The 27,640-nt window shown below is 38.2% G+C and overlaps 1 protein-coding gene across 3 annotated transcripts; it reads right to left on the bottom strand.

Annotated features, from left to right (window-relative positions):
* Positions 1 to 6: 6 nt before the first annotated feature.
* LOC108675808 (protein N-terminal glutamine amidohydrolase) lies at positions 7 to 27,640 on the bottom strand. 3 transcript variants are annotated; one of them, XR_001931139.2, is made up of 7 exons: positions 25,753 to 27,640; positions 24,951 to 25,104; positions 10,649 to 10,690; positions 7,391 to 7,536; positions 6,621 to 6,745; positions 4,886 to 5,163; positions 7 to 4,663 (listed from the first exon to the last, which is right to left on the bottom strand). XR_001931139.2 is itself a non-coding variant. In XM_018163835.2 (6 exons), the coding sequence occupies exons 1-6, from the start codon at positions 25,899 to 25,901 to the stop codon at positions 5,051 to 5,053; spliced, it is 729 nt and encodes a 242-aa protein (XP_018019324.1). In that variant the 5' UTR covers positions 25,902 to 27,640; the 3' UTR covers positions 7 to 5,050. The 3 variants fall into 3 exon arrangements, 2 of the variants coding, with proteins under 2 accessions (XP_018019324.1, XP_018019325.1); XM_018163835.2 differs by having other exon boundaries at positions 7 to 5,163; XM_018163836.2 differs by lacking the exon at positions 10,649 to 10,690 and having other exon boundaries at positions 7 to 5,163.

Genomic DNA, 27,640 nt, shown 5'->3' with positions numbered 1-27,640 from the left:
CGGACAAATAGAGGTATTATTTAATTTGAAGGGTTATAGGCTGAAGGATATCATAGAAGTTACTTAGAATATGAAATGAAAATTGAAGAATGTGAACAAATACTTCATCTATTTAGCAAAAGATTATAATAGTGCTAGAGAGCTGTCAATCACAATTTTAGCACCGTCTGTTCTTCAGATAAGACAGAAATCATACAGCGATTGAGATAAAGTAACAAATTGAGTATCCAACGTGGCGCTAAAACAAAAGCGATTCCTATAAGAATTCTACCGCCGAAGAGCTAAATGACGAAACGACTATCTTATAAAAATTCAATATTATCTCATAGTAGCTAATTCGGTCGCATTCATGTATCTACTGTAGCAAGTCGGGCCATGATACCCTCATTGCTAACGCAACAATGCGATGCAACTAATGTTTAGTCTATTGAATGATTTTGGCGACAGATCTAGCAAAAAATCCACCACACACGATTCAGTTTAGAGCTGGATCACTGAATTGGCGGCCTTATTGTAACGATCGTAATACTTAATAAAGTCACAAGTGCACTCAAAAAGCAGAGACAAAGAAGAGAAAATTTGCAACTTGCACGAGTGTCTAGTAGATCGTGGGAAAAATACACTTCAACGTTTCAGATTAAAACCTAAGTTGAGTCAGATTCTTACTATCAGTTTATTAAATACAGTTGGGAAGAAATTTCGTTGAAAGTTGATACCGAGTAGGGTAAATTATGGCTTACAGCCTAACTTCAATGTTAAAAAGAAAAGAGGTAAACGTTGTTGGACATAATTAACATAACTATATGAAAGAGAAACTTCAAGAAGCTTCAGTCCGAAAAATATTCTGAAATAACGTGTGTTCATCGTCAACCTAGAATTAGCGCAATCCGCTTGACAAAAAGTTGAAGTACTTAGCAAAACCTATTTTTGAGTTTCAAAGAAAATTAAATGCAAAAACCTGAGGTCAAAGAAGTATGCCAACAGGCAGTAAGCTGGACGCTTACTCCAGAGGAACAAGATGACAAGCAATAAGGGAGCATGCCTGAAAAATGCATTCACTTTTTGAACTAAATAAAGTACCTGGCCAAGATACTCGGGTATCTGGAATAAAAGACGAAAATTGCGCCTTAATTGGAAATAAATTCACAAAGATAACCTATTGCTTTGTGGAAGTCAAGAAGAGTTGAAAACAATCGATGAGTGATGTGAATAAATTGTACCTACATTTATTGACGCACCTACAGTAAAAATATCGAAGTGCTAATGCTAAAGGAATATGTATATCTAACATTTATAACTCTCAAAACATAACAGTGATCAAAAATAATTTTCAAATCAAACCGAGCTTGCGCGGATCAGCATTTGTAATAAGTTCCACTTTTCGATAGGTTAACAGGCAGCATTACGGAGGGTACAATGAAGCGTCAGTAACGGATCACAGAAATAACTGACACGACGTAACAACTCACATCGACATCATTACACATGAATACCTAAATCTAATGCTTGGAATTCCGAGGAATTAGAACAGATGCGACGATGAAACATTGGCATAGGATACAAAAGTTCTTTCGAGGTTATACACAATACGATAATCTTAAATCGTCTTATATTTCTTCAAAAAACTCCATTAACTTCGATTCTATGAGAAGTTTCATCACAAGCGTTCCCTGTTACTCTACTAATGACGCTATTACAGTAAACAATTTAAGATCTTTGAAGTAATTTAACATCTTATGAGTTGTAAACTATCTATCAACAAGATCGTGCAGAGTTCAACTTCACCACGAGCGACAAACAAGATCAACTTATAACCTTCGTTGCAGTTGAGAAGCTTAAAAAACTTGAGTGTAAAATATACGGAAAACTACTGCCACGATCTTACAAGATTTTTACAAGATCTGGATTAGAATAACAACTTTTTAACATTGCAAGAGTAAAAAATTACTTTTAATGTTAATTTGATCGGATATAATCTTTAATCAGCACATCTAAATAAAAATGCCAAAAAATAAATTAGAATGAAAAATTTTAGTTGGAATTCAAAACCTCAGTTGGAATTAAAAGATGCGGAGAGAAGTTTTTTGAGTAATTGAGATAAGAATTTAATATATTATATCACAAGCACTCAATAGATATAATGTTATAAACGCGGATAAATATCAGCGCTCGACAAAAAAAAAATCCAGTGAGAAATCAACGAGAATTGGTGCTCAGAATAACAGAAAAATAATTCGGTCCAAACAGTTAGATGACCAAATTTGAGATGCATGTGCATAATATATATAATTAGGTGCTTTAATAACAAGACTGTAATGTTATTGTGAATAACTATTTTTTATCCTTTTGTATATTATGTTCACAACGGCAAACATGCGCGGTTCTTCTATGGCTTTGGCAATACCCCATGGCTATCCGTAGACACAAGCCGCAATAATTCGTCTCGAGAACTTAAGATAAAGTAATGTTAATATTTTTACGGTCTATTTTTCTAAACTAAAACTGTTTCCTTGAAACTAACTACCAGTGTCTCATTGAATTTGTGCGTTGAGGATTTATAAAAGTTACCAGCGCAGAGAAGCAACAATGGAACGCTTGTGAACATGCTGCGAAAATCTGATGAACAATTCAGGTCTTAAAAACTACGGTGAACTGCTTAAGTTATCATAAATGCCGGCAAACAGAAATTTAGCTCAATTCTAAAGCGATACAGTAAGAAATTGATAGAAAAGCTAATTTGTAAAATGACTATTCTGTGTTTTTACTCGGGGTCTTCATTTTGACGTCGATCAACTTAATTTTACGGAAGAGCATCGATGTCTTGCTTCACTGCAGTGCTTCAGAAGCATCGTGACGTCGATGTCTCGCATATACTTCATGATGCACATTAAGTTGCCCAGTTTCCATAGTTGTTCTCATCGTGATGAGAATTTGTTATGCGGATCCTAAAGTGATATACCAGGTTTAGGATTCAGCGTTTGTACGACGACTCGAGAACTGCAAGTGACTTACAAATGCTCCCCGAGTGTCATAAAAATCCCTCCAGTTAAGCAAGCGATTACTATCATTCATCTAATTTCATCAGAAAACAATGCTCAGAAATATACTGGCAAGTAAGGCAGGGTTCGGTTTAAACAGAGACTCGCTAGGAGGTGGGTAATACTTCAGACATCAGTAAAATATATGGTAATAACATGCGCAGATAAACGAGTATTGCGATATAGAGAGATGATAGAAAGATTGAGGAAAATAGAGAAGGAGAAATGACCGAATAATATGCGGATGCAGAAGAATGTGGCAAGTACCTTTATATATTAAAATTGTCAAAAATGAAAAGCGGCTTACAACTATGAGAAGAATCAGAAAAATGTCACGCTTAGCCTAGCGGGTACGTGGTCAAGGAAAAGTTTGGCGAATGCCTAAAGAGAAGAAGCGTCATTTGAATAAAACGCCGTTGTCAGAACAGGTTAACCGAAGAGCTACAGGCTCTACGAAGCCTACACTGAGAATAATTAACGAGTCATACTGTCCAAATAGTGATACATTTTCCTACATAGAACACTAGTACACATACGTAGCACTGATACACCTTTTGTCGGGCCCAAATGCGTCAGGACACAATGTGGAAAAAGTGCATAGCTATTTGGACAAAGTCTCACTTATTTGACTGCGTGTACAGAGAAGTGGTTTCGCCCAGCGTTGATGTCCGCCTTAATTACCGCATAAATTAGCGGCGACGGTATGATTTGCAACAAGTTTCAACAAACTCGTTGTTGCTCACCTGCTCTACTTACTATTAATTTGAAGAAATATTAGGCCTTAATGTGTGATGATGCATAAGAAAATGGAAAATTTTAATGAATAGCGATGAACCTCGGCTCAGATTTGATAAAAAGACTTTGATTTAACGCACTGAAAAATAATTATTCGAGCCTGTTGGGCGTTCTAAAAATCCGAGAAAAACTCTAATTTAAAATTCAAATACTACGAAATACGTAATAACAACTAGACAATAACAAGATCACTCCATATAATTACTCGGGTATTGTTACCAACTACTTACGTTCAGAATTCAAATATCACACTTCAGTTATTCTCTGCAAAATTAACTTCTAACTGCACTACCTACGTCTACGCTGCGTTCAGTTGACCGCTTAGTTCAGTTAATTTAAAGATGATCATTGGCAATTTGACTTTCAGTTCACATCATCATATTGATAATATTAAAATCAATATTGAAATTATAGAAACAATAGGCAAATTACATGTTGGATGAGGGCCGTAATGAACATGAAAATCTTAACAAACTCGACAAACCAAATGAATAAGAATCCCATCGAGAAAAATTCAACCTTTACCTGTCGCGAAGTACTAACGTATTACTTCTACGCCATCTGATGGGTACATTCAAAAGGTCCGGTTTTTGTATGATCTAAAAATATCGAAATAAAACCAACTACATTCAAAATTAGCGCATGACTGACTTTGTGGCTGACAATTGGCCACAAAGATTATGGTTATTCGCCCATGATTTTTACAGGTAAACATGACAACTAAGCGTCACCTCAAAATAAAAATTGGTGGAAATTTCGACAGGAAAACGTGCAAGATCGCCTACAAACTGAATTGGGTGAAACAAATGGACCTTTTTCCTACACTTTGCCTTGTTGCCTCCAAACAAAAAACGTGAGAATCACATTTTTTTCATCACTTCACCCTATCGCCCCCAAAAACAAATCGTGAGAAACACGTGGATGTTCTTTCTTCACTTTGCCTTGTTGCCTCCGAACAAAAAACGTGAGAAACACATCTTTTTCATCACTTTACCCTATCGCCCCCAAAAACAAATCGTGAGAAACACGTGGATGTTCTTTCTTCACGTGACCTTGTTGCCTTCAAACAAAAAACGTGAGAAACACTTTCATCTTTTTCATCACTTTACCCTATCGCCCCCTCCAAACAAAGAACGTGAGAAACACTTTCATCTTTTCCATCACTTTACCCTATCGCCCCAAAAACAAATCGTGAGAACCACATGGATGTTTTTTCTTCACTTGGCCTTGAAGAAACATCTGACGAAGTCGGTGAGGTTGTAGACGGTGCCGCCGATGCCAGGCTTGCTCGTGTCCATGCTGATGAACTCGTCCAGGTTGTGCACAGCATCTGCGATTATCATCTAATTAATACACAATATTAGTTAGCCGTAGGCTTTAGTAAAACAATAGATGATTAGGCTACAGTAAAACAACAGATAATTACAGTCTATAGTTGCAGGGGTAGCACAAAAATAAATCGAAGATATAATATGTAGACACCTTAAGCTTGCAACACGTTATTTACAATCAAAACTTGAATTTTACATCATCACTATTGTCGTTCTTAATACTAATTTGATTTGAAGTAACTAATTGGCATACATTACAAACCGATAGATTATCTCCTCCCAAAAATTCACACTTCTCGGAATTCGAAAAGGAAAATTTTTTTCTGCACCGGAATGACAGGTGTGACAGAAATTGCAGGAATGTTGAGCGTTTCAAGAGGTAATGTTTCAAAAGTAACGACCATACTTGAAATAAATTTTTAAAAAGTTTAGATAAACACAGCTCTTGCAAGTCTTAACACGTTGACTACGATTGCTTCATCTTGTACTATTATTTCATCTTTTGTACCGTTTTTAAACAGGGTTGCCAGACGGTTATTTTTTCCGGAAAAATTCCGCGACTTAGTTTTTCTCAATTGCGTTGGCCGGTTAAAATTTATGATAGGGGTATTTCCTAATTAAATTTTAAATACTGCAAAAAGAAAATAAATGAAATTTTTATAGCGGAACCTACAAATAAACTATAGTATATATTGAGTTATCGGCCTTTTTTGTTCTCGGATTTGGCCGATTTTAAGCAACTTAAGTTATGTACCACTACGTCCTGGAGAAATACATTTTGTGGTACGCATATGTACCACTTCGGAGTCAACGTGTTAATAACAAGTGACAGTTGTCAGATAAGACCGACCGATTCAAAATAATTTTTATAGAGGATCGCAAACCGTTGCTCCTAAAATCAATGTAATTCTTCAAGTACACGTACAGAAAACAGTTTTCCGGAAACTCTATCAATATTTCAAAGCCAGGATCTCATAGACTTGCGATAGTTAGAAAATTTTTCTGCCGGTGACTTTCTTTTTAACGCGTTTACAGTGGAATAAAAACCTCCAGAATTGGTCCAATGAGAAGCGGAAAACGAGATTGTCAGTTCAGACTCCTCGTTCACTACACTTATGATCTCTTTGTACGAGAGCACGTTGGAAGAAAGCCAGAAGAAGCACTTAATCCTGGCTTACTTCTGACATCGTGACTCTAGGCGCTGGAGGGCAAATTTATTCAAGAACTAGTAAGTGTTTTTACATAAAGCTGGAGGTTGCATTCAATCAAGAGCTGGAGGACGTATTTACTCAAGAATTTTTGCAGTTGGCACTATTCTCTTGCAGTTGGCACTATTCTCTTGCAGTTGGCACTATTGTCTTGCAGTTGGCACTATTGTCTTGCAGTTGGCACCTTTATTCCGCGTAGCTGGCACAAATTTTTCCGCAGCTGGCACTACAGTGCGGGCATCACCCACCTTGTGCGCGGATGGCAGGGTGGGGAGGCGGTGGCTGCAGCCAGCTGCCGTCCGCATGCCTCATGTGCCGTCTGTCGCTGGCGAACTTCTGTAGATACACCAACGCCGGTAGCACGCGGAACCACCTGCGCGTAATTATTGAATATAATTATTGTTGCCTAATGATAAATTCACTGCAAGTCGTAATAATTAAGACGTATTTATTAGTATACCGAAAAAATTGTAAAATTCCTATCTGAGATTACTTTACACGGTGGTAAAGTACATAAAAATGAAAACGGATAGGCAGGCATAATATGTGAAAATTTATGATCGTTCTTGAATGAGCCGATAGAAGATAACTGAACGAATCTTGACCAGATGAGAATTTCATATTTTTTTTCATAAATAACCTGAACAGTTCATGAACGGCGTACAAGTCATTATCATTTAGAGAATCCGTGTTTTTTTTCAGGAACGATCTCCAAAGCAAATCGATCAGCAATATGAAGCAAGCTCTACAGTTACGATCGTAAAAATAGTGACGATTTTTTAACTCAGTTGGCTGAACTGAACAAGTGAAGGCTTTACAAGCGACAGACGAGATTTTGCCTGCTAAGTGTGCTTAGGCCGTTATGTATACTTTAGGCGAACTTTGATACTACGACTCACTGCAGTTATATTCTTTCATGATTTAGGAGAGTACGTAGATCCCATGGTCCCTACAACCTCCAGAGATGCAGAATAGTGATTTTCACCTTATGATCTACTAAATCCTGCGAGCACCCCACCTGTGATGCTCAGGGTGCAGAATGTGGTCCGTGCGTAGGGTCTCGGTGACGTATTTGTGGAAGTACGTAGGGAACGGCAGGTCAGAGTCCAGGTCAAAGACGAGGCACCGCTCGTCAGGCTGGTACATGAAGATGACGTGGTAGTCCTGCAATGAGGGTACATGAAGATGACGTGGTAGTCCTGCAATGAGGGTACATGAAGAGGAGGAGGTAGTCCTGCGATGAGGGTACATCTAAATGATGAGGTAGTTTCGCAACAAGATAGGAAAAAATCTTCGGTGTTGATCACGAAGTCGTACGCATTCTTAAAAAAAATCTTTAATGAAAATCAACTCCATGATTCCTTAGCTTAGGATGTCACGGTTAGGGAACAGAGGCGCACATAAACACTGCTGAAGATACCGTTTCTTGACGTGAGATTACCCTAGTTTAACTGGTGAGATACTCTATTTCTGTCGAAAGAATGTTTTTTTTACGGAGAGGTTATTCATCTTCTGCTGGAGGTATATTAGTTTAGTGGCCACATGTTTATTGACGGAATAATACCTCCTTTATGAAGGAGAGGTTACTCTTTTTCTGAGGGGAAAATATCTTCTTTGTGAAGAGGAGATTATTCTCTTAATAGCGGGGAGAATACGATATTTTTGACGGAGATTTTACTCTTTTTCTGATGAGGAAATATCCTCTTTTTGAAGTGGAGGATACTCTTTTTCTGAGGGGAGGAATGCTCTCTTGATAGGGAGTTACTCTCTTCCTGCAGGACGATTACCCACTTTGTTGAAGGGTTACCCCGTCTCAATACACTCTTTCAATAACCCAAAACGGAACTCGTGATCCAAAAAAACTCGGCCTCAGTTGAGATTCCGAGCACACTCTTCCCGAAAAATCACACAAGAATCAGCAGCTAAAATAAAAAATTTGTACCAAAATGGTTTTGTAATTGTGATGAATACAAAACTTAAATGCCTATAATTAAAGTTGATAACTCCTAATTATATGATAAGCAATAATAAACGATCTGAAGTTTAAATAAGAATATTGTAAATAATTCAGTGATAAAAATTATTCTTAAAATCCTTCTTGACTAGTACTGAAATAATTATCTAGCATATGCAATAATTTTGTCCGTAGAATGAAAAAAAATAAGAATAAATAGATTAGCTTAATTTTTATCGTTTCTTAGCTCTGATACGGAGATTAAGTGCAAAATAAGCATGTTGTGGATAAGTATGAAAATTATTCATGAAAACATAAATTAAAACTGGCCTTTCAGGAATAATATCGCGCGTCTGGCAAGAGTTAATTGCAAGGGCAGAAGACAAAAGATCGAAGGTAAGCGATCAAGTGGCAGAGCGAACGTCAGTCACGATATTAACCTTTGATCACCGCTCGCCTGGCGACTGACACGCCACTTTAATCTTACGATAAAATGTTCGACATCGACAACGTTAATTACGAGGCAGCATATCAACACGCTTCAGAAAAAATCTTTTAGAACGTTAATTATGCCACCCAACGTTAAGAACGTTAAATTATGCCACCCAACTTAATTAAAAATTAAGTTGGGTGGCAAACTGCGAAAGTTGCAACGAATTTGCGTTATGTTAATCTGGAAATGAGGTGTACGGTAGTCGAAAAAGACAAGCTAGAAAGGCATGCGGGAATTCTCGGTAATCTTAAGGTAATTACTTTAATGTAACGATTTTATTGACCACATTAAAGCTTTTATTGATAATCGATAATATTAATTTCACACAATATAGTTGCGATGACAATACCGTACCCTTAAGTTTGATTTAATCAATTGGAATCTTGTATTCAAATAAAATGCCATGATTTACAGGTAAATATATTCGTCTATAGCCAAAAACATTCCAGAAATTATTAAATAAAACGCCTTGCTGTTTCAACAGGCTTTAAAAAAACATAGTTGCTTAGACATTGAGTGTTCAATTCTTCATTAATTTCTATCAAAACCTATCTGTGAGACAATGATTTCAAAGAAATGTATGAACTGAATAAAACCATCAAGCGTGCAAATTTTCAGTTATGATTGCTTCAGATGAAATACAAATAGGGTTCAACAATTTCAAAGAATTATATCATGATTTATCTTATGGAAGGCAAAACATAATGTATAAATGCCTCGACGTCGTCCAACACGTTGCTATACATCTTACGCCTAATATTATTCTTATCATATCGCGCCTAATTGAAAGCAACAGATAGCAGAGAACGTAAAAACAGAACAGATGCTAGTAAAAGGAATGTGAGCCGAGCGAAGAAGAAAGCAGGCGTAGGAACAATATGACTTGCTGCTACACAAAATAGAACCAGTTGGTAATCTCATTCAATGAGCACTCTTATTCAATGATTAGTTAACAGTTAAGCGAAAAACGCATAGAACCACACTAAAACCCCATTTCAATTAGTAGAAATTTAATTGGTTTACATTAAAAACTTCAATGTCTTCTGAGTATTGTAGATGACAAGTAAAGAATTTGTACATTCCCCTCCCCCCAGATTTAAGAGAATCAATGCACGGATGCGGAAAAAATGCTAATTTGAAAATGCAAAGAGCACAACAAGAGAACCAAATGCACTAACATGCCCGAACAATCTTTTATGGCCTCTGCGTAGGCAACATTAGAACACAACTCGTGCATTAAGGTAGAATCAAGCGTGTTTTAAATGCGAAGCACTCACATTTCTATACGTATAAATAAACATACGCTGTGATTTTTGAAAACTGGCAATTCAAACGAACAAGAAAATTGTTGTTAAACCGCCCTCATATCAAAATTTCTTTGACAACATCTCTCGAATAACATTAGCATTAAATTTTGTTGGGATTCCTGTGGTGTGAGTTAAGTAAACCAGTTTTTGATGATCCGTCCTTTGAACCCAGAATGAAATCGCAAGTTCTCAAGCTAAATCATAAGAAAAGAAAGAATTTCGTTTAGAAGACGTTACGCATATTCGAGTAAGACGTAACATATTGAGTTAACCGAGGTCACTTCTAAATATGCAAGAGAAGAAAGTTGTAACCAAGGAAGAACAGTAGAGCAAGATTCCAGAATATAGAATAGTATCCTTCACACGAATACACCGAATTTGATTATCCCTGTTATAAAGAATAATTTATAATGAAGGCGGAATATCGGTGTGGGCGCGAGAGTTTTATGTAAGTAAGCAAGCACGGAACAAATGGGTCACGCTGGAACAAAACTGAGTCACACAATCTGGATTTTGATCTACCTTTTCATGGGGCGCAACACATGTGAAGATGTTAGAATAGTCCTGCAAAGAGCCAAACACAAATACTTTCAATAAAGTGTTCAAAGATAGTAAATTGAATACAGTGAGGACAAATAAACATATTACGAGTATAATAAAAAGCTACTATAAAGGAACAAACTACAAGAAAATAGATATAATAAATGAACAAGATAGGTAATAATGATAAAAAACAGGAAACAATGAGAAACAATAATAAATGTACAGGTGGGAAGTGGAATTCCTGAGGACAAGCAATTATAGGTGAATTCGTGACAAACACAAGAGCTGTCGAGGGGCTAAAGCATCTGTACTTCAAATAAAATGGGCTCCAAAATATACACATTCGTACAAATATAAATGAAAAATGTAAATGAAAATGTAACACAGAGATTAGAATTGGATGAAAAAAGTCCTCAGCACAAAACCTCCGTCAATTCACTTGGAATTTTATGCTAACAAACTTTTTTGAGGTATTGTTTAAATAAATTACTATAATATGATTTTGAAGTTTTTTTCGTCGATGTTAAATAAAGCTAAACTATATTACAGAAGCATTTTATCACGTATTTTAAATATTAATAAAAAACGTATAAATGCAAAGTACTCAATCATCAAAAACAAAAATATCGCATATACATTGAATAATGCAGATTGGACCAGAGTAATACATTTCTTCATGAAATATAAACGAATAGAAATTTTTTCAATTTTTTATTTTTATTTCACATCGATTTATTATTAGCTGATTTTTCGATGATTTTCAAATATACATGTTTAATACAAACATTCTCAGGACTGTATGCAGAGAGGGAGTATAAAATCTGCAAATCGCAGTTAATAAAATCGGGAGCGTCGAGGACTTCAAACGGTAACAATTGAAACGAACAGGGAAGTGAAATAAGCAAGGGGGCGAATAATCAAAGAAAATAGACCATTCAAGTCAAACTAAGAACGAGCAAATGACAACAGAAGATTGGCACAATTTACATGTAACTTAGAAAAATAATTAGGAAACTTCGAAAAAAAACCGGAGTAAAAGTTCGCAGGTGGCGTTATATAACAGCGCTCGAAAAACGTGACAATTTCTCGACCTTATGGACCTTAATTAACAAACCCACGTGCCTCTAAGCCCACGCGCATGGTTATCTTTCCACGAGGCTCTTAATATCTAACGCGGTTTACGTGCTTCAAGATTTCCAACTGACATCAATTACTAAATTTCAGACATGGACTTCAATTTCCCAAGAGACTTTCAATGACCCACGTGGCCCTCAATTTCAAACACGGCCAATATTCAGTTGTGAAATTAATTTTCCATTTACTCGTGATCTGTTCTACGTGCGACAATCAATAGTCCACACAGTCATTAATTCCACTCGGAGCTATTAACTTCACGCGAGAGAAAAAAGTGCCAACGCGCCATTCAATTTCGCACGCGGCTTCATGACCTCCTTCATATTCTAAAGGCAATCTGCAGCAACCAATATTAGTTATGTTCACCATTTGATAATTATTTTTTGCCCACAAATTAGTTTATCCTCGTAATTAGTTTATCCTTAGCAAATTAATAAAAACGGCATAATAACGACAGCAAAAACCCGGTGTTCAGAGTCGCTTTTGGTTCTGATTTCGCTAAGTAATCAAAAAACTAAAACGAAACATACTATTTTTTAAATCGCTAGAAGTTAATAAAAACGGTCGATAGCAAAATTCATTAATTATCCATCATATAACATTAATAATGATCATCGACGTTTTTCAATTTTTACTTTACTAGTTACTATGCATTCTAGAAGAGGTCTGCAACAGGTGAGCAGCACAGAAGTTTAGACGCAAAAAAAAGATTAAATCATAGCGAAGATAATTACGCCGAGCCAACGCAGCTAATGCCAGACAGGCAATTACGATGTTGTCGAGCCACGCTAACTCCAGGAAGTCGGCGCTGCTGCACAGGCGTGGCGGGTGGCGGCCAGTCAGGCAGGATCGCAGTCAGTCAATAACTCAGTCAATCAGCCAGTCAGGAATTAACACGGTAAGTGCGGCACGACTTACCGGAGGGTTGAAAGGTTATTTTTCCGGACAAATTCCGCGATTTAGTTTTTTATTAATTGCCTTTGTCGACAAAAATTTATGCTGGCAGTACTACCTCATTAAATTTTAAAATCTACGCAAAAAAGGAAAATTTAATTTTTGCACCGGAACCTACGAATTTACTAGTATATTTTGAATAATAGGCCTTCTTATCTGCGGACTTGGCCGTTTTTAGGCCACCTGCAAGCGCTGGAGGGTAGTCCGCACTTAACGTGTTAAGCCCGTCAGTCAATCGGTCAGTCAGCGAGGACCGCAGTAAGTCAATCGGGTAGTCAGCGAGGACTGCAGTAAGTCAATCGGTGAGTCAGCGAGGACCGCAGTAAGTCAATCGGGTAGTCAGCGAGGACTGCAGTAAGTCAATCGGTGAGTCAGCGAGGACCGCAGTCAGTTTATCGGGCAGTCAGAAAGCGGGTCCGTCAGACAATCACTGTCAGGAAGAACGTCAGTGCATGGGAAACTTTGAGGTGCATATAGCAATGGCAAGCAGTATAACCTTAAAAGTCCCACATTTATCTAGTTTATACAACGATGGTGCCTCGGTAAGAAACAGAAAGTGCATGGTTAAGTAAACCACAAATACATATGCTTTTTGTCATTAAAAATTTTATTAAGAGGAATAGAGAGCAAGGGCAGTAAAGTAGCGCAAGTGCAGCAGCTCACGCTAGCGCGCAACGCTCCAAGGCTTCATTGATCGCAGCAGCAGCAGCTACCGCTGCTCGCTTGCTGAGGTCGTTCTTGTCAAGCCCCGCCTCCATTCACTAACATCGTTGATTCGTCGTCGTCGTCAAAAATCTGATAAGAAATGACCTGATTATAATCCACATTACTGTGTCTCAGAGGTCACTCGCAATCAATCCAGAGGCTATCAAGTAGCCATCGAGAACGGCTTGCGGCAATCCAATACAAATCGGATTTCTTTCACCATCCACTATGCGCTGGCAAATCATGGACGGTTGTACATCGGGCACCGTAGGGGCTTATGGTAATGCGGTTATAATTTTCAGCAGGGTTCGTACCTCTGGTTCAGTCACGCACGCTGCCGCCACATGCACTTTGAACCTTGACCTCGCTCGCCGTGCCTACTCGTACTCTACGCATGCATTTCGGGTCATGAACTTACAAGTCTGCCACGGGCCCACGGCCACTTGGTTTCAGTTCGTACTTCCTTGCATGCTTATCAAGCCTGCCATTATCCCTCGGTTCATATCCAGGCATGGTCCAGACGATGCATGGAATTATACATGTATGTCACATTTATTTGCCAGGATGGACCCGGACTACATTCATCAGTCTTTGCCAATTGCATTCGCATGCTTTTAGATTGGGACTTTAGCTCCATTAAATTTTGTTTTGAACTTTAGTTCTCGCTAGTACCTATATCATTCTAACTTATTCTTTCTATCTTTGATTTCCAATTGCATATACTAATACATCACCTGTTTGAGCGCTTTCTTTCTCTGTTCAGGGCATGCAGTGATCACGCGTACCTATTAAAATATTCTTTCTCATATTAAATAACTGCAATTGAATGCGCCGCTTTAGTGGAGATTGCATCACTCGGGGCGTTATAGGCAATGACGCACAAAGTTATTATTAAAGTTTAATCAATATTGTCCATACTGCCATACACAACAATACCGTTAACGAACGAATCAAGCAAAAACTACAAACCACATTAGCCTCTCAGGATCAATTTGATGCAGAATAGCATCTATTATGTTCAAAGCCGATCTGCCTGAAGCCAATGAGTGATATTTTCATTCCATAGTTTGACTAGCATAATTCAATTGCATGCCATTTCCATCACATTCTTCTTTCTGCTATTTTTAAAAGGACCGAATCAAGTGTACGTCATGAACGATTATGCGCAAGCATACAACTAATCATGGTATTCTGAGGTAGTTCAGTAACGGGAGTGATTCTTAGTCAAGCATTCAGACATAATGAGAGAGCGACACTGCAACAGATACATTTTTGTCGGATGTTAAAAAGAAATTAAAAACAGAATATACAGAAGACAATTCCATGAGAAAAAATCCAAAGTGCATCACTGGGCTAAAAGAAGGTTTTGTATAAAAATGAAATGGGAAGCGGAAAGTTAGGAAACTAGCTATGTGAGTTTTATAATAATGATATCAACACTTGCAAACATAAACATCTATCTCATTAGAAAAAACCTTTGACGTCGCTTTCCAATAAAGATTACTTCAGTGTGTTTAGACAAAGAAGGCTTAGAACAACTAATTCGGGATTAGGCTTGACACGCCAGCTATGAGAGGCACAAGGCTCCACATGATCGATCAGATGCAGTAAAAAAGGAGCCTCGGCACGGCAGCAGAGAGCCAAACATGCCAGACACACAAACAACGTGTCTCGACACGCCGAACATGAGACGAAGTTCAACACGCCTAGCGTCGCGAAAAGCGAGTGTCTTGACAAGCGGGATCATAACTCAGTGCTAGTCTTGATAGTTGAGGGCTTGACACGGATCAAAGGACAGGACGAAGCTCCCAGTGAGGGATCACAGCATGTTGTCAGCCCATTCTGTTGAAGCCTTGACACGCCTTACGGCACAAGACGAAGCTCCCAGTGAGGGATCACAGCAGTGTCAGCCCTGCTAGTTGAAGCCTGGACATGCCTCAAGCACGAGACGCAGCTCCCAGTGAGGGATTACAGCAGTGTCAGCCCTGCTAGTTGAAGCCTGGACATGCCTCAAGCACGAGACGCAGCTCCCAGTGAGGGATCACAGCATGTTGTCAGCCCTGCTAGTTGAAGCCTGGACACACCTCGAGCACATGACGCAGCTCCCAATGCGGGATTACAGCAGTGTCAGCCCTGCTAGTTGAAGCCTGGACACACCTCGAGCACATGACGCAGCTCCCAATGCGGGATTACAGCAGTGTCAGCCCTAATAGTCGAGGGCTTTATGGCTTGACACGCCTTACGGCACGAGACTGCGCTCCGCAGCTCAGCCCTTGTAGTTAGGTTTACGACGCCTGCCTCGCGTCATGTGGCTTTAGTGACCCGACAACGAGGCACCTAAAGCACAAGTTACGGGCCCCTGCATCGGCTCGTTAATAAATAGGCGATAGACCGAGTCTTATGTCTGCAGAACGAGCGCTTAGTCCTTTTTAGAGGAATTTTGCGGCAGTTATCGGGTATGTTCTCTGACACTCGATACGATTGCACCTAAAATTCTTAGAATTTGCGCCAGAATTTGAGCCAACTACTAAATCGAATTAAACTTCGATTATGGAGGTAGTGAAAAATGGCCGTTTGAAGGATTAAAAAATTCATGTACAAGATGAAAACAACATCTGATAATGAGAAAATGGATCTGAAAGGTAGATAAATTGAATTAGAAAATTGGTAATTTTTCTGGAAGAGACTGCAAGGAAAGATATATACATGATAGACCAGAGCGAGTGGAAAAAGCTAGTTACTTAACTTACTTTTAAGTGATTAATTAAATGAGATTTATAGATGAAACAATAATACTTTCTATAAAAACCATCCAAATTTGGGACAAAGCTTCAACATCATTACATGACTACATTTGTACGAGACTTGTGAAATGAATAGCGTAAAAGTGAGCAAAACGTTAAAAATGAGTTCAAGGTCTACGCTAGAGGAGCCAGTTCTTTGCGTGCTGCAAAATGAACGCATAGTTTTTGACCCATATATTTGGCAGCTATTCTTCCCTCTCACTCATGGTCAGCATCTCGTGCAGATGCTCTGCCAAGACCCGTGAGCAAGCGCTCACATCTTTCTTTTGTTTGCCGCATTTCTCTTGTTCTTTGTAAGGCTAGTCGAATCGCAATAGCAGCAGGATTTTTCATCCCACTGCTTGCCTTAGTTAGTCGGACGCCCATAGTTCCGTAGCCGGAACTATGGGCTACGGAACTAAAATTTCAAAATGTTTATAGATTCGGCTATAAGGTTAGAAGGCAGAAAAAGGTTAGAAGGCAGAGGACGGTTAGTAGGCAGAGGACGGTTAGAAGGCAGAGGAAGGTTAGAAGGCAGAGGACGGTTAGAAGGCAGAGGACGGTTAGAAGGCAGAGCAGCACAAGCGTGGCGGTGGACGGAGCCGCCTCAAAATAGCTACGTATTTTGAGGAACGATTGTAAAAATGAGGCACGGATTCAGCCTTTAAATGAACTTCTCAAAATACTATTAGAAGAAATAACTCGTGTATTGGCTGAGATGATTTTGTTCCAGTATGGTCCCAAATGAAAAAAATGAATTAGGGATGTACCAAAAAATTGAATGAAATAAAATAATTTTACACTGCGCTTTATCTGTATTTCTTAGAACTAACACCGGCAAAATAATTCATGGAAAATGCTCACTTTTTATAACATATTTTTATTTTAACGAATAAGAAGTCGGAAACAAAACTTATTGTCAACTATGCAAATTCTGGAATTCATAAAGTATACACAATAAGTTTAAATAGAAAAATACAACCAGAAAATTCAAGATCGAGTAAAATAGAAAGAGGCAATCAAAAATTCACGAGCGAGTCAAATAGAAAGAAAGAGGCAATAAAAAATTTCAAGATCGAGTAAAAAAAATCTAGAGGGAGTTCGAAAACACATTCCGAAAAATACTAACAAATTTGACCTTCGGATTCATAAAACTCGAAGCCAATTTCGGAGCCGACGCTGACGCCGTCCGGCTTGAACATTACAGGGTTAGTGATCATGCTGTTCATGACATAGTTACGACGGATGCCGATGTCCCTGAGAAGTCTTGGCTTATGAGTATTTAGTTAAATGTTTTCCTCCTGGTATATACGTGTCAGTCAAATATTCAGTGCACTGCTAACTGCCACCAGATGTTGACAGCAGTTGCAGATCTTTGGCAGCTGTATTGCAGCAGATGTTGACAGCAGTTGCCGGCCCTTGGCATGTGTATTGAAGCAGCTCACCATTTTTTTTTTGCAAACTTTTAGCTCGATAAATACTTATTGTATAGCTGCAGCGCGTACCGACTTAGCAGCTTCAACTAATATCATTGTCATCGATTACATACGTATACACTCTGCAGCTATAGATGCGCCTGCCTGACAGCTTTTTATAAACGCATTGCCATCAGCTGCAGATGTAATTAATCATTTTTTAGCACAGCTGAGCACAATATGAATCGGTAGATACGTACCATCTGAAGCTGAATATCAGACTTTTAAAAACTCGTTCAAATATGAACCCAATTTGATTGAAGCAAAAATATGTTAAACTTGTTCTAGTATACGAACAATAGATGCACACCAATCACAAAGATTTCTATAAATTTGAATATTTTTATTTTGCCCTACATTTGTGAATCATGTAAGAGGTTTATAGCAGAGTGAATTGTATAAATAAAATGGCGCATCACATCAAAGGTGTCTTTGTGATGACGTCCGCCTGTTAATCAGTGGTATCAAAAGCTTCGGTTTGAAAGCACATGAATCAATTTTTATCAATCTTCACGATAATGCACCGGAAATCTCGTATAATATTAAGAGAGGCTGATGCTTGACTAGTGCGACTGTGGCAATGATATAAAGGAAATTGATAGGTAAGATATGACATTATTTCTATACTATCAGAATATAGAGATAGGGTCGGATATCGTGATGTTGAGGAAGTTTCGAATGTAGAGCGGGAAATTAAAATATTGGACAGGATATTGAAATATCCGGTAGGATATGGGAGTATTTGGTACGATATTTAAATATTGTGTGAAGTGACAAAATGTTGTATATGACTTTGCAATTTTGTACAGGATACTTAAAAGCCAACCTTCAGAACATCGGTTCATGGGGAACTTTGAGGTGCATATAGCAATGGCAAGCAGTAGGGAGGGTATAACTTTAAAATTCCCACAATTGTCTACAAATACTGCCACTTGTCTACATGGACTACCACTTTTTATTATTACAAAGCAGTACGAATAATGTAAATTCCATTTTAATGACAAGAACACCTAAAACTTGACCGCATTCTCGTTTAGACCCACAAATGCGCGTTATATGATAGTATATTTCATCATTACAGGCATAGCGCTTCCTCGATGAAGGCTAATGTGATAAACTTAATCTCGTTACGTGACCAGTAACTTATGAAGCGGCGAAACTGCTCAAACTTGTAGTCAGAGAATTGAAGTACAAAAGTATAATTCAAGAATATTCCATGCAAGTAATACAAATATCAACAGTAGGTATAGATAATGGTAAATTTCACTAATAATTTAATAGTGAGTACATTGTAAAACTGCAATTATAGTAATCGCGATAAAGGTAATATAAAAGTGTTGCAGCCAAGATAAAATTATTCATCGTCAGGATGGTTTTGTATATTCCGTTAGAACAAAAATATCCAGAGAGCGTCTCAACATACCATATTTGTGAAATTTGGTATTGAAATATACCAGTTAGCGACGCTGCGTGACTGGCATGGCGCGAGATACAATAAGAACTGAGGTAATAGTATACCACTGAACATGTGAAGGCCTGCGACCAGACTGAACATGTGAAGGCCTGTGACCGGACTGAACATGTGAAGGCCTGTGACCGGACTGAACATGTGAAGGCCCGTGACCGGACTGAACAAGTGAAGGCAGGCCCGTGACCGGACTGAACATGTGAAGGCACTTGGCAAGGAAAGGACCGCAACTAGCATATGCCTGGCACGTGCCCGGCTGTATGTGGTGTGAACCAAGCCTTAGAAACGAGTCCAGCATACGTGATGATAATATGTTCATTATTTTCACAAATGCGAACAAAAATGTTAACAAAAAATGCGTTCCTTATGAGAACAAAATCAGAACACGCAACCAGGTGTTTCGTCGATTATTCGCTTCATCATATACGAAATTATCTCCAGAGCAACAAACTGATGACTAACAAACTTCACTGCTTGAAGTTGAACGATGCTACAAAATCATGCTTGAAATTCTGATCTGATTTTAGGGTTATAATTACAATTTTAACAAGACAATATCGCGTTCGAGCTGCAGTGAGCATATGCTGCAGTGACCCGTCTACATAGACTGCCACTTGTCTACATGGACTGCCACTTGTCTACATGGACTGCCACTTGTCTACATGGACTGCCACTTGTCTACATGGACTGCCACTTGTCTACATGGACTGCCACTTGTCAACATGGACTGCCACCTGTCTACTTAGAATGCCACTTGTCTAGACTGCCACTTGTCTATTTTGAACATTACCGTAGTCTATATCGACAGCAGCTATGCACATCTGAACTCATCTGAACTCGTGCACCTGGGCACACTTTACTGGTGCAGTATAATAGCCATGACACTTGCTGCGTCAAAGAACAGCTGCCATGTCTGTTGTCAATAAAATATTATTGTATACACACTGGCAATTTAAAATTCATGTAAATTGCCAGTGTGGTGCAGTGTTTTGACAGTAACGATAAATGCGTGAATAAAGCGATGAAGCCAAATGCACGAAACCACCACGAAATAAGAAACAAATGAACATAAACGGGGAGCTAACATATTGCCAAGAATATCACAAAATAGACTCTCCTAGATGAAATAACGAGAATACAGTTTTGAAGCCACTTTTAACTGTAGAACAGCGGATGCACGAGTGGAAGGAGATGCTAGAAGGCATTAGGAGCAACACAAAACAAGATAGAAGAAACAGAAACCTATTTTAAATACCAATTTCTGCTCGTTTTATAGTATTTGCGCTGTCAATGAAACTGGACTCCGAAACATTTCTCTCACAAAGAAATAGTGATTTTTTTTATATTTTCTTCGTTTTAACATTTTTGGAGAATTTGCGATCTAAGCAGTCAAGTGATTTAATACCTGAACACAAAAAAGTAAACAATGGGAGATCATGTGTCGGTCTGGATTCTAGGGAAAGTAGAAGATAAGAAGGAGACACTAGAAAGCATGAGGAGCAACACAAAAAGTAAACAATAGAGCGGGCATGTGTCGGTCTGGTTTCTAGGAGAAGCTTGCGTTTGGTGCAAACAATCGTGCAAACATCAGAGTTTTTTATTCTCAGTAAACCATGCACAGGTCGGGGCACGGGCTAGGAGGTCTTCTTTAGGATACGAATTCGTGTTCACTAGACGAAGAAAACTTTAATGCTTGAAGAAACTCGGATCTTCGATGAATTGAAATTTGATCCCGTGAATGAAAAATATTTCTAATCAACTATTTCATTACAAAATAGGTCATTTCGTACAAAAATAAGTTATTTTTAATCCTGGTGGAGGCCTTAATCAGCAAGTGTCAATGTTTTATTTCCATAGCAGTGGTAAGACTTATGAAAAACTGGTCTCTCTTTTGATCTAGTCTCTTTTAGTCTTTAGACTCTCTTTTGATACACGTTGTAGCAGCTACGAGTTATGAACGCGAGTACGAAGTAGCAGCTGTATAATCGTGCACGAAGATGCAGCCGTGAAGCAGTTATATAAATGCGTGCACGAAGCAGCAGGTCAACAGATGCAGCAGCAGGACGGAAGAGTATTATTAAGGAATGATGCGCAGTTCTGCCACGAAGGGATGCAGAATAAAATTGCATGAATTTCGACTAAAAAATATAACATTATAACTCGCTAGATTCTTATGAGTTCCACACTGATGTGTTCATACCTTATATACACGCTCGTTCAACTGTATGACCCTCAAAGAAGGGCTAGGTCAGGCTAGTTAAGGACTAACAAACTGCAGGATATAAGTCGAGGAAATTTGTAGAGACGCGGCACGCGAATAAAGCGTAAATAATATAGGCGAATAATAAATACCTGAAGTAATATTCGCATACCGAAAATAATTTGAGTCGGAGTTAAGCTAGACTGGTTGAGAAAAGTCGAGTATTTTAATGCAGGATTTGGACACAAATTCGAAGAACATTTCACGGAACGAGTTTGTCGGAAAACCGAAGCCTAGTTTACAGTAGTCGGTACTGAATGTGCCTGTCTAGAACTAAACAAAGTTGATAACGAGTGCTCTCTGAAAATATTTATACGGTCTAGTAAGTTAGGAGAATTTTAAAACTTTGAGAGCAACTAAGTTCGGTTGAGCGACGGAGAGCAACCAAGTTCGGTTGAGTGACAACCATGCAAGTTCATTTCAGTAAAGAAGGATAACGAAGTTAGATTGAGTAAGACTCATCCTCAACCACTTGCACCTTCTCAACAAAGGAAAAATTGTTAATATCTCCACGGTTACAAGCTGTAGTAGGAACAGAGCATTGCTCAGTTATTCAAGGTTTGTGTTCTACTGGCTTCTGACCCCCAGTATACCGAAAACTTTCACAAAACAACGAATGGATATTGAAGGCGGATATACCGCCTTCGATGTATAATTAAAAATCGCGTTACGCACACTTGCACGTGGCTGACACGAGTCGCGTTACGCACACTTGCACGTGGCTGATGCTGCTGACACCCGAATGGGGTGGGGTTAATTGTTCAGATGCGTGCGCTCTTTTAGGTTCTTCCCGTTTCTCATGAGGAAACCCAGCCTGCAGATTCACATTGTTATTTCATTCACACATTTCTATGGAGATTGTTTCTCGATGCTCCGCGTAATTAAATTAAAAGATTGAAATATTTTTATGCTTGAGAAGATTTGCGATGTGGCTTGAGCTACACAGATCCTTATCATCCAAATATATAATTAAATAAATAGGCATTAATATAAACATGAATAAATGTTGAAAAATATTACTATAAATTTCTTGTTGAACCTCTTCTGCGATTAGCACATAAATGTATCTGCAAAAATGAAAATTAGTGCGTTTGCGGCATCCATGTGTGGCAAATATCGAATGGTTTGTCAAACCTACCAATGTTAATAACCATTGAAGAATAGACCACGATGATGTCAATGGTAATGACCATCGAAGAATAGAAAGTCGGTAGCAGAACACTGAATGGTTGAAGCGGAAGCGACGCACGAATTTATTCTTGATAAGGCAAGGCAAACGAATAAATTGCGAAAAATCACATAAGCTAAGGTACCTTTTCAGGATTTCCAACACTACACAAATTTCCACACAAACGATCTCGTGACGGTGTTACCGATTCTTCGTGATTGCGAGCGGAAAACAAGCAATCCAGGTCATAATTTGAATACATATAACTAATCGAACTAAAAATGGAAGAAATTTACTGATTTGAATCGACAAATTTGCATGCAGAACCATTTTATTCAGCATAAATGTGATGCCTAGAATAAATATCCAAGTGATAAGGCAGTAATCTAGGACATGATTCATATACAAATGAAGTCGTCGAGGCAAATACGGCACAAGTTGACAGAATTAGATGCATTGCAGACGGTATTTCCATTGAGATCTGCATCGGAGTTTGCGAGGCATTAAGGAAGACGGCTGTCACGCATTAATTATTCCTGTATTGATACCAGGTGCTGATGCATGCTAATTTCAACGCTAATACGAGGGCGAACATTACAATGCAGTAATTACTTTAGCTCCATTAAACGTAACGATCTTAAAAGACGTCGTTCATTTTTACAACTCATTTGAGAAGTGGGCGAAATAATTGCAAAGTTTGTGAGATATTAATGGGAATTAATGCCTGGAAAAGCAGATATGAATATGAGCAGATATGATGCAATGAAATGAATAATAAAGATTTTTATAACAGTTCTTTAGGAACGAAATCTGGTTACTGACTGAAACACGCCGCGTTGGAACCACATTGTTTTTTTTAGCTCTAACTTCGATACAAAATTTGCATACGAGTATTATCTTTTCTTTGGAAAATGACTTCACTCGGAATCACTCCATATACAACTCATTCAATTCAAAAATTCATTCCATGTATAACTAAAAGTATAAATTGAGAAGAAAGGAACGAGTGAAAGGAATCAATAAAACATCGCCGTACTGCGTTCAACAAGAAAGGTGCACTGAGAAGTTAGAAAATTAGCACAGCAGGCCGACATCGTTGTTCTCTCATGCATCGCCGCCATGTATTTATTATTCAGGTTAATGCTTAATGCAGGGGCAGGTCAAACACGCACAACACCGGCAACTCAATACAACACACGCGTGATATTTTCCAGGTGTCATCTGAAGCTTGTCAGTTGCATAGATTTTGCATGACTGTTTTTATTTTATTTAAAAAAAAAACAAATAATCAAAAAGCATTAATTCTACGAAATGAAATGTGGAGTTTTGTGACGTTTGAAATGTCAACACAAACCAGCGCCAATTTTCACCTCGCCATTTCGTCTAATTAAAATGCATTAAAAGTCAAGATACAGCAAAGAGCGTCAACTTATTTGAGAAGCTAATTAAAAACTATTCAAGTCATTTTCTGCTCACGAGAGACAAACATATTGCCTTTCAATATAATTTAAAATAACTTCATTGAACCAATACCAGCAATTAAAAAGATAATAATCAAATCAGAAAATTTCTATATGAATCTCGGGAAAAACTGTACATTTGATACCTACAGAAGAGCGATGAACTCTGACATAATATTTATCCTTCTGAGAATTAGGAATGCATCAATACAACAAACAACTCTTAGAGATGACTAGTAGTTGCTCAAGTGACAACTAGTAGGCCAGTGGTTGCTCAAGTGACAACCAGTGGGACAGTGGTTGCTCAAGTGACAAGTCACAAATATCGTCATGCCTTCAGACAAACCACTTGCCGATCCTTGCTAGACAGCCACATGACACGCCCCATGACAAGTCACATGACACGCCACTTCGAACACGCCACATCATTGTCAATAATAAACAACTGCAAGGGTTCTGTGCTTGGGGATTGGCGCCTAGGTCACTTGCTATTCTTACGATGCAAGTAAGAATAGCGCGTTGAAGCTAAGACAGGCGCTTCAACTGATTTATATTCTGGTATTAACCCTTAAACATCCAGATAATGAATGGGTCATATATTGTCATTGTAGAGACAGGCTTTCTTACCCACAACACTAACAGTGAACAGACGTAGTACTGATACGCCCTTGGTCAGGACCAAACCGAGTCAGGATACCCATACAAAGGCAAAAATTGCATCGCTATTAGGCCAAAATCACGCGTATTTCTCTGAATGAAGGCTTCAACTAACACATATAGGTATACAGGGACCTACCCTTTATCATCTCACAGATAAGATTCATACACACGCAAGACTTAGTTAACCCTGCAACATGTCACAACATTTACTAACCCAAGTAACGAGTCGGTCATCTGTCTTGCCAGCACGCTGCCTCCAGAGCGGCACGCAGCGCGCGTCGTTGCTGATGAAGACCACGTGGCAGCGCGACAGTTCCCCAGGCCGATGTCTTCTCACGCTGTCGCACAGCTGCCATACGTTCTCTTCGCTGTCCGGTGAAATAGTAAAACTGCTTAATTTAATTTTCATTTAAAGCTTTTAACTAAAAGAATTGGAATGGGCAAAGAAACATACGACCTACGCAGAGATGAAAAAAATAACAGTTGTGTATTAAGGTAACTTCAACATGTATGTTGACACTGAATAATAATAATCATTCCGCCCACTGTGCCATGATAATAATAATAATAATTGATGATGTATAATTATTACAAATAACATTTAAACATGTATAGCAATGGTTTCATGGTGTAGGCAAACAGATGTTATGGTTAGGATACTAATTAATGCTTTATCCAACTCCAGACTCTTTTAACGTCACGTTTTAAGTTTTACACAAATAAACAAATATTTAGCTCAAAATATATTGTAAATAAAGTACTGATATAAAAATGGGAGATCCCCCAGAGTAATGTTGTTAAGGTAATGTTCGTACTGAAAAAACGACTGTTTAAGGCGTGAGAACAATCTCTTCCGTATGTCCATTAAAGGAAATATATTTGGTTTATTGATGAATACACTGGGAGTGAAGTCACCAATGGTACTGCGTGTATTGACAATCCTCTGCAGGGGGGTAGTACACTCACCAATAGTACTGGGTGTACAGACAATCCTCTGCAGGGGGTAGTACACTCACCAATAGTACTGCGTGTACAGACAATCCTCAGCAGGAGGTAGCACGCTGGCCACCCCTGATCTGTTTGCTTGTATAAGTGAGGTGCCAGGGAGCTTCTTTGTAGGGCTGTCAGTCGCAGAGTTGCGTTGGTGGGTTGCTTGGCTTGCCATCCTTGCCAAGCTTATTTAAATTATTTACTGGGCTACAACGCTAAACAATCACTACAACAACCAACTCTTGACCATCAACCAGGTGAAATTATGCTAACCATGCAAAAAGTAGCCACCAACCAAGAAACAAATGGAATTCAACCTAACAAAACTTGTTGAAACTAAGCCAAAACAAAGGCTATGCTCTTATTATACTTCTACAGCCCTTCAGATTATCTCTACCAATAATCTTTACAGAAGACAACTAATGCTAAGAAAACAGAAGACACCTCTATGGCTTAAGCCAAATTTCTGCATAGCAAAAAACTGATATTTTTAAATTAACAACGAGGAATGAATAACAAGAGAGATTCAATCGCAATACCAAACTCTGAGTCAACTCTAAGCAGTCATTATTGCACTACCTTGAAGTGTGCTCTCAACTACATCACAGATTAGGATTTGGCACATGAAGTGTCATGCCTTAGCAAACTTGCTTTAAATGGTTTGATTTCAATTTGAAATGCGGGACCATGCGGTCTACTTAGTTTTCTGTTTAAATTATAGTTTTGATAATAATTATATTCTTTTGGTTGTGCTTGAGGCTTACAGCAGAGAATTATTATATTTCCACTCTTCACCTATCATATGAGACTCGACAATATATAAGGAGTGAGCAATATGTTGTTGTTACGCCTTAATAATATTAATATTGAGTGTTTTAAATACAGCAAGATATGAATATCAAGATAATGTTGACATCAATAACACTTTCAATAAGCAATTGGGTCACATCAAGCATACAACACAAGAGAACCATCGAGACCTTGAAAAATTCACATCCAACTACAATGCCAGCTTTCCCTTATAAAACTTCACTAATCCATACAAAAACTTATGCTATTATACACCAAATATCAACATAGAATCAAGTGAGCAATCAAACTCAATAGAAAACAACTTTACGACAGAATGAAAATTATCTTGATGATCTGGTGACTTGAAGCTAATGAAGAAATAGGACTCGTCAAGGGACGGATGAGGATATGAACAAGTGGCACAGTCAGCTCAGTGAGCATTAGCAACAAATTCCATCACAACAGAACATAAACTACAACAAGTCTAAATAAAGGACAATTGATGGATAAAATAGATACCTAATATACTAAATAGGCCTCTTGGAATACCACTTACAATAGGAAATACTTGACCAAAGACACCAAGGCAATAAAGGTTACAAATATCCTTGCAAAGGAGTGAAGTAAATGCTGGTTTAATCAGTAATATATAATTTCCTTCAGATATGGAGGCATTCAGCAACACTGAAGAATAGGATTCAAAGGGATTTATTGATCACTAGACCAAAGACAACTAATGATTGCAGGAATAATGACTTCAATAGTTCAACTACAGTATATAATATACCTTCAATTAACAACATCAAGACAACAATTGTGCATGGTAGTACATCACAGTATCAAAGATCAAGCTAACTATATATGGCGCTAATAATTTGAAATTCTAGTCATGGATCAAGTCTATAGTGAAATAAAACAATTTCAACTTTACTGAGAGAACCCAAGATGAAAATGCAGAAAATCCTAAATAGTTTATTTAGAAGAAAGTTTTTGATGTGATGCACAGCAAAGAGTCTGAAGATAAAGTCACTAAAACTGCTCCTTTTCTAGCTACAAGATGACTTGCTATCAAGTGTTTCTGGAAAATAAAAAATTATTTGACATAAATAAAAAATAAATAAG

This window comes from Hyalella azteca, unplaced genomic scaffold (assembly GCF_000764305.2).
Source record: "Hyalella azteca isolate HAZT.00-mixed unplaced genomic scaffold, Hazt_2.0.2 contig10125, whole genome shotgun sequence".
In the NCBI taxonomy this organism is placed as follows: Eukaryota; Metazoa; Arthropoda; class Malacostraca; order Amphipoda; family Hyalellidae; genus Hyalella; species Hyalella azteca.
Note: the sequence above shows the minus strand (reverse complement) of the source record. Positions and strands in the feature narration are given on the sequence as shown.

Bases quoted from the DNA above. Each gene is read 5' to 3' on its own strand.
- LOC108675808 (XM_018163835.2), bottom strand. From the start codon at position 25,901: ATGGCAAGCCAAGCAACCCACCAACGCAACTCTGCGACTGACAGCCCT. The intron at 10,691-24,950 runs GTTAGTAAATGT...GGCTCTTTGCAG, and splicing joins ATGACCGACTCGTTACTTGG to GACTATTCTAACATCTTCAC. The intron at 5,164-6,620 runs GTGGGTGATGCC...TGATAATCGCAG, and splicing joins CCCTGCCATCCGCGCACAAG to ATGCTGTGCACAACCTGGAC.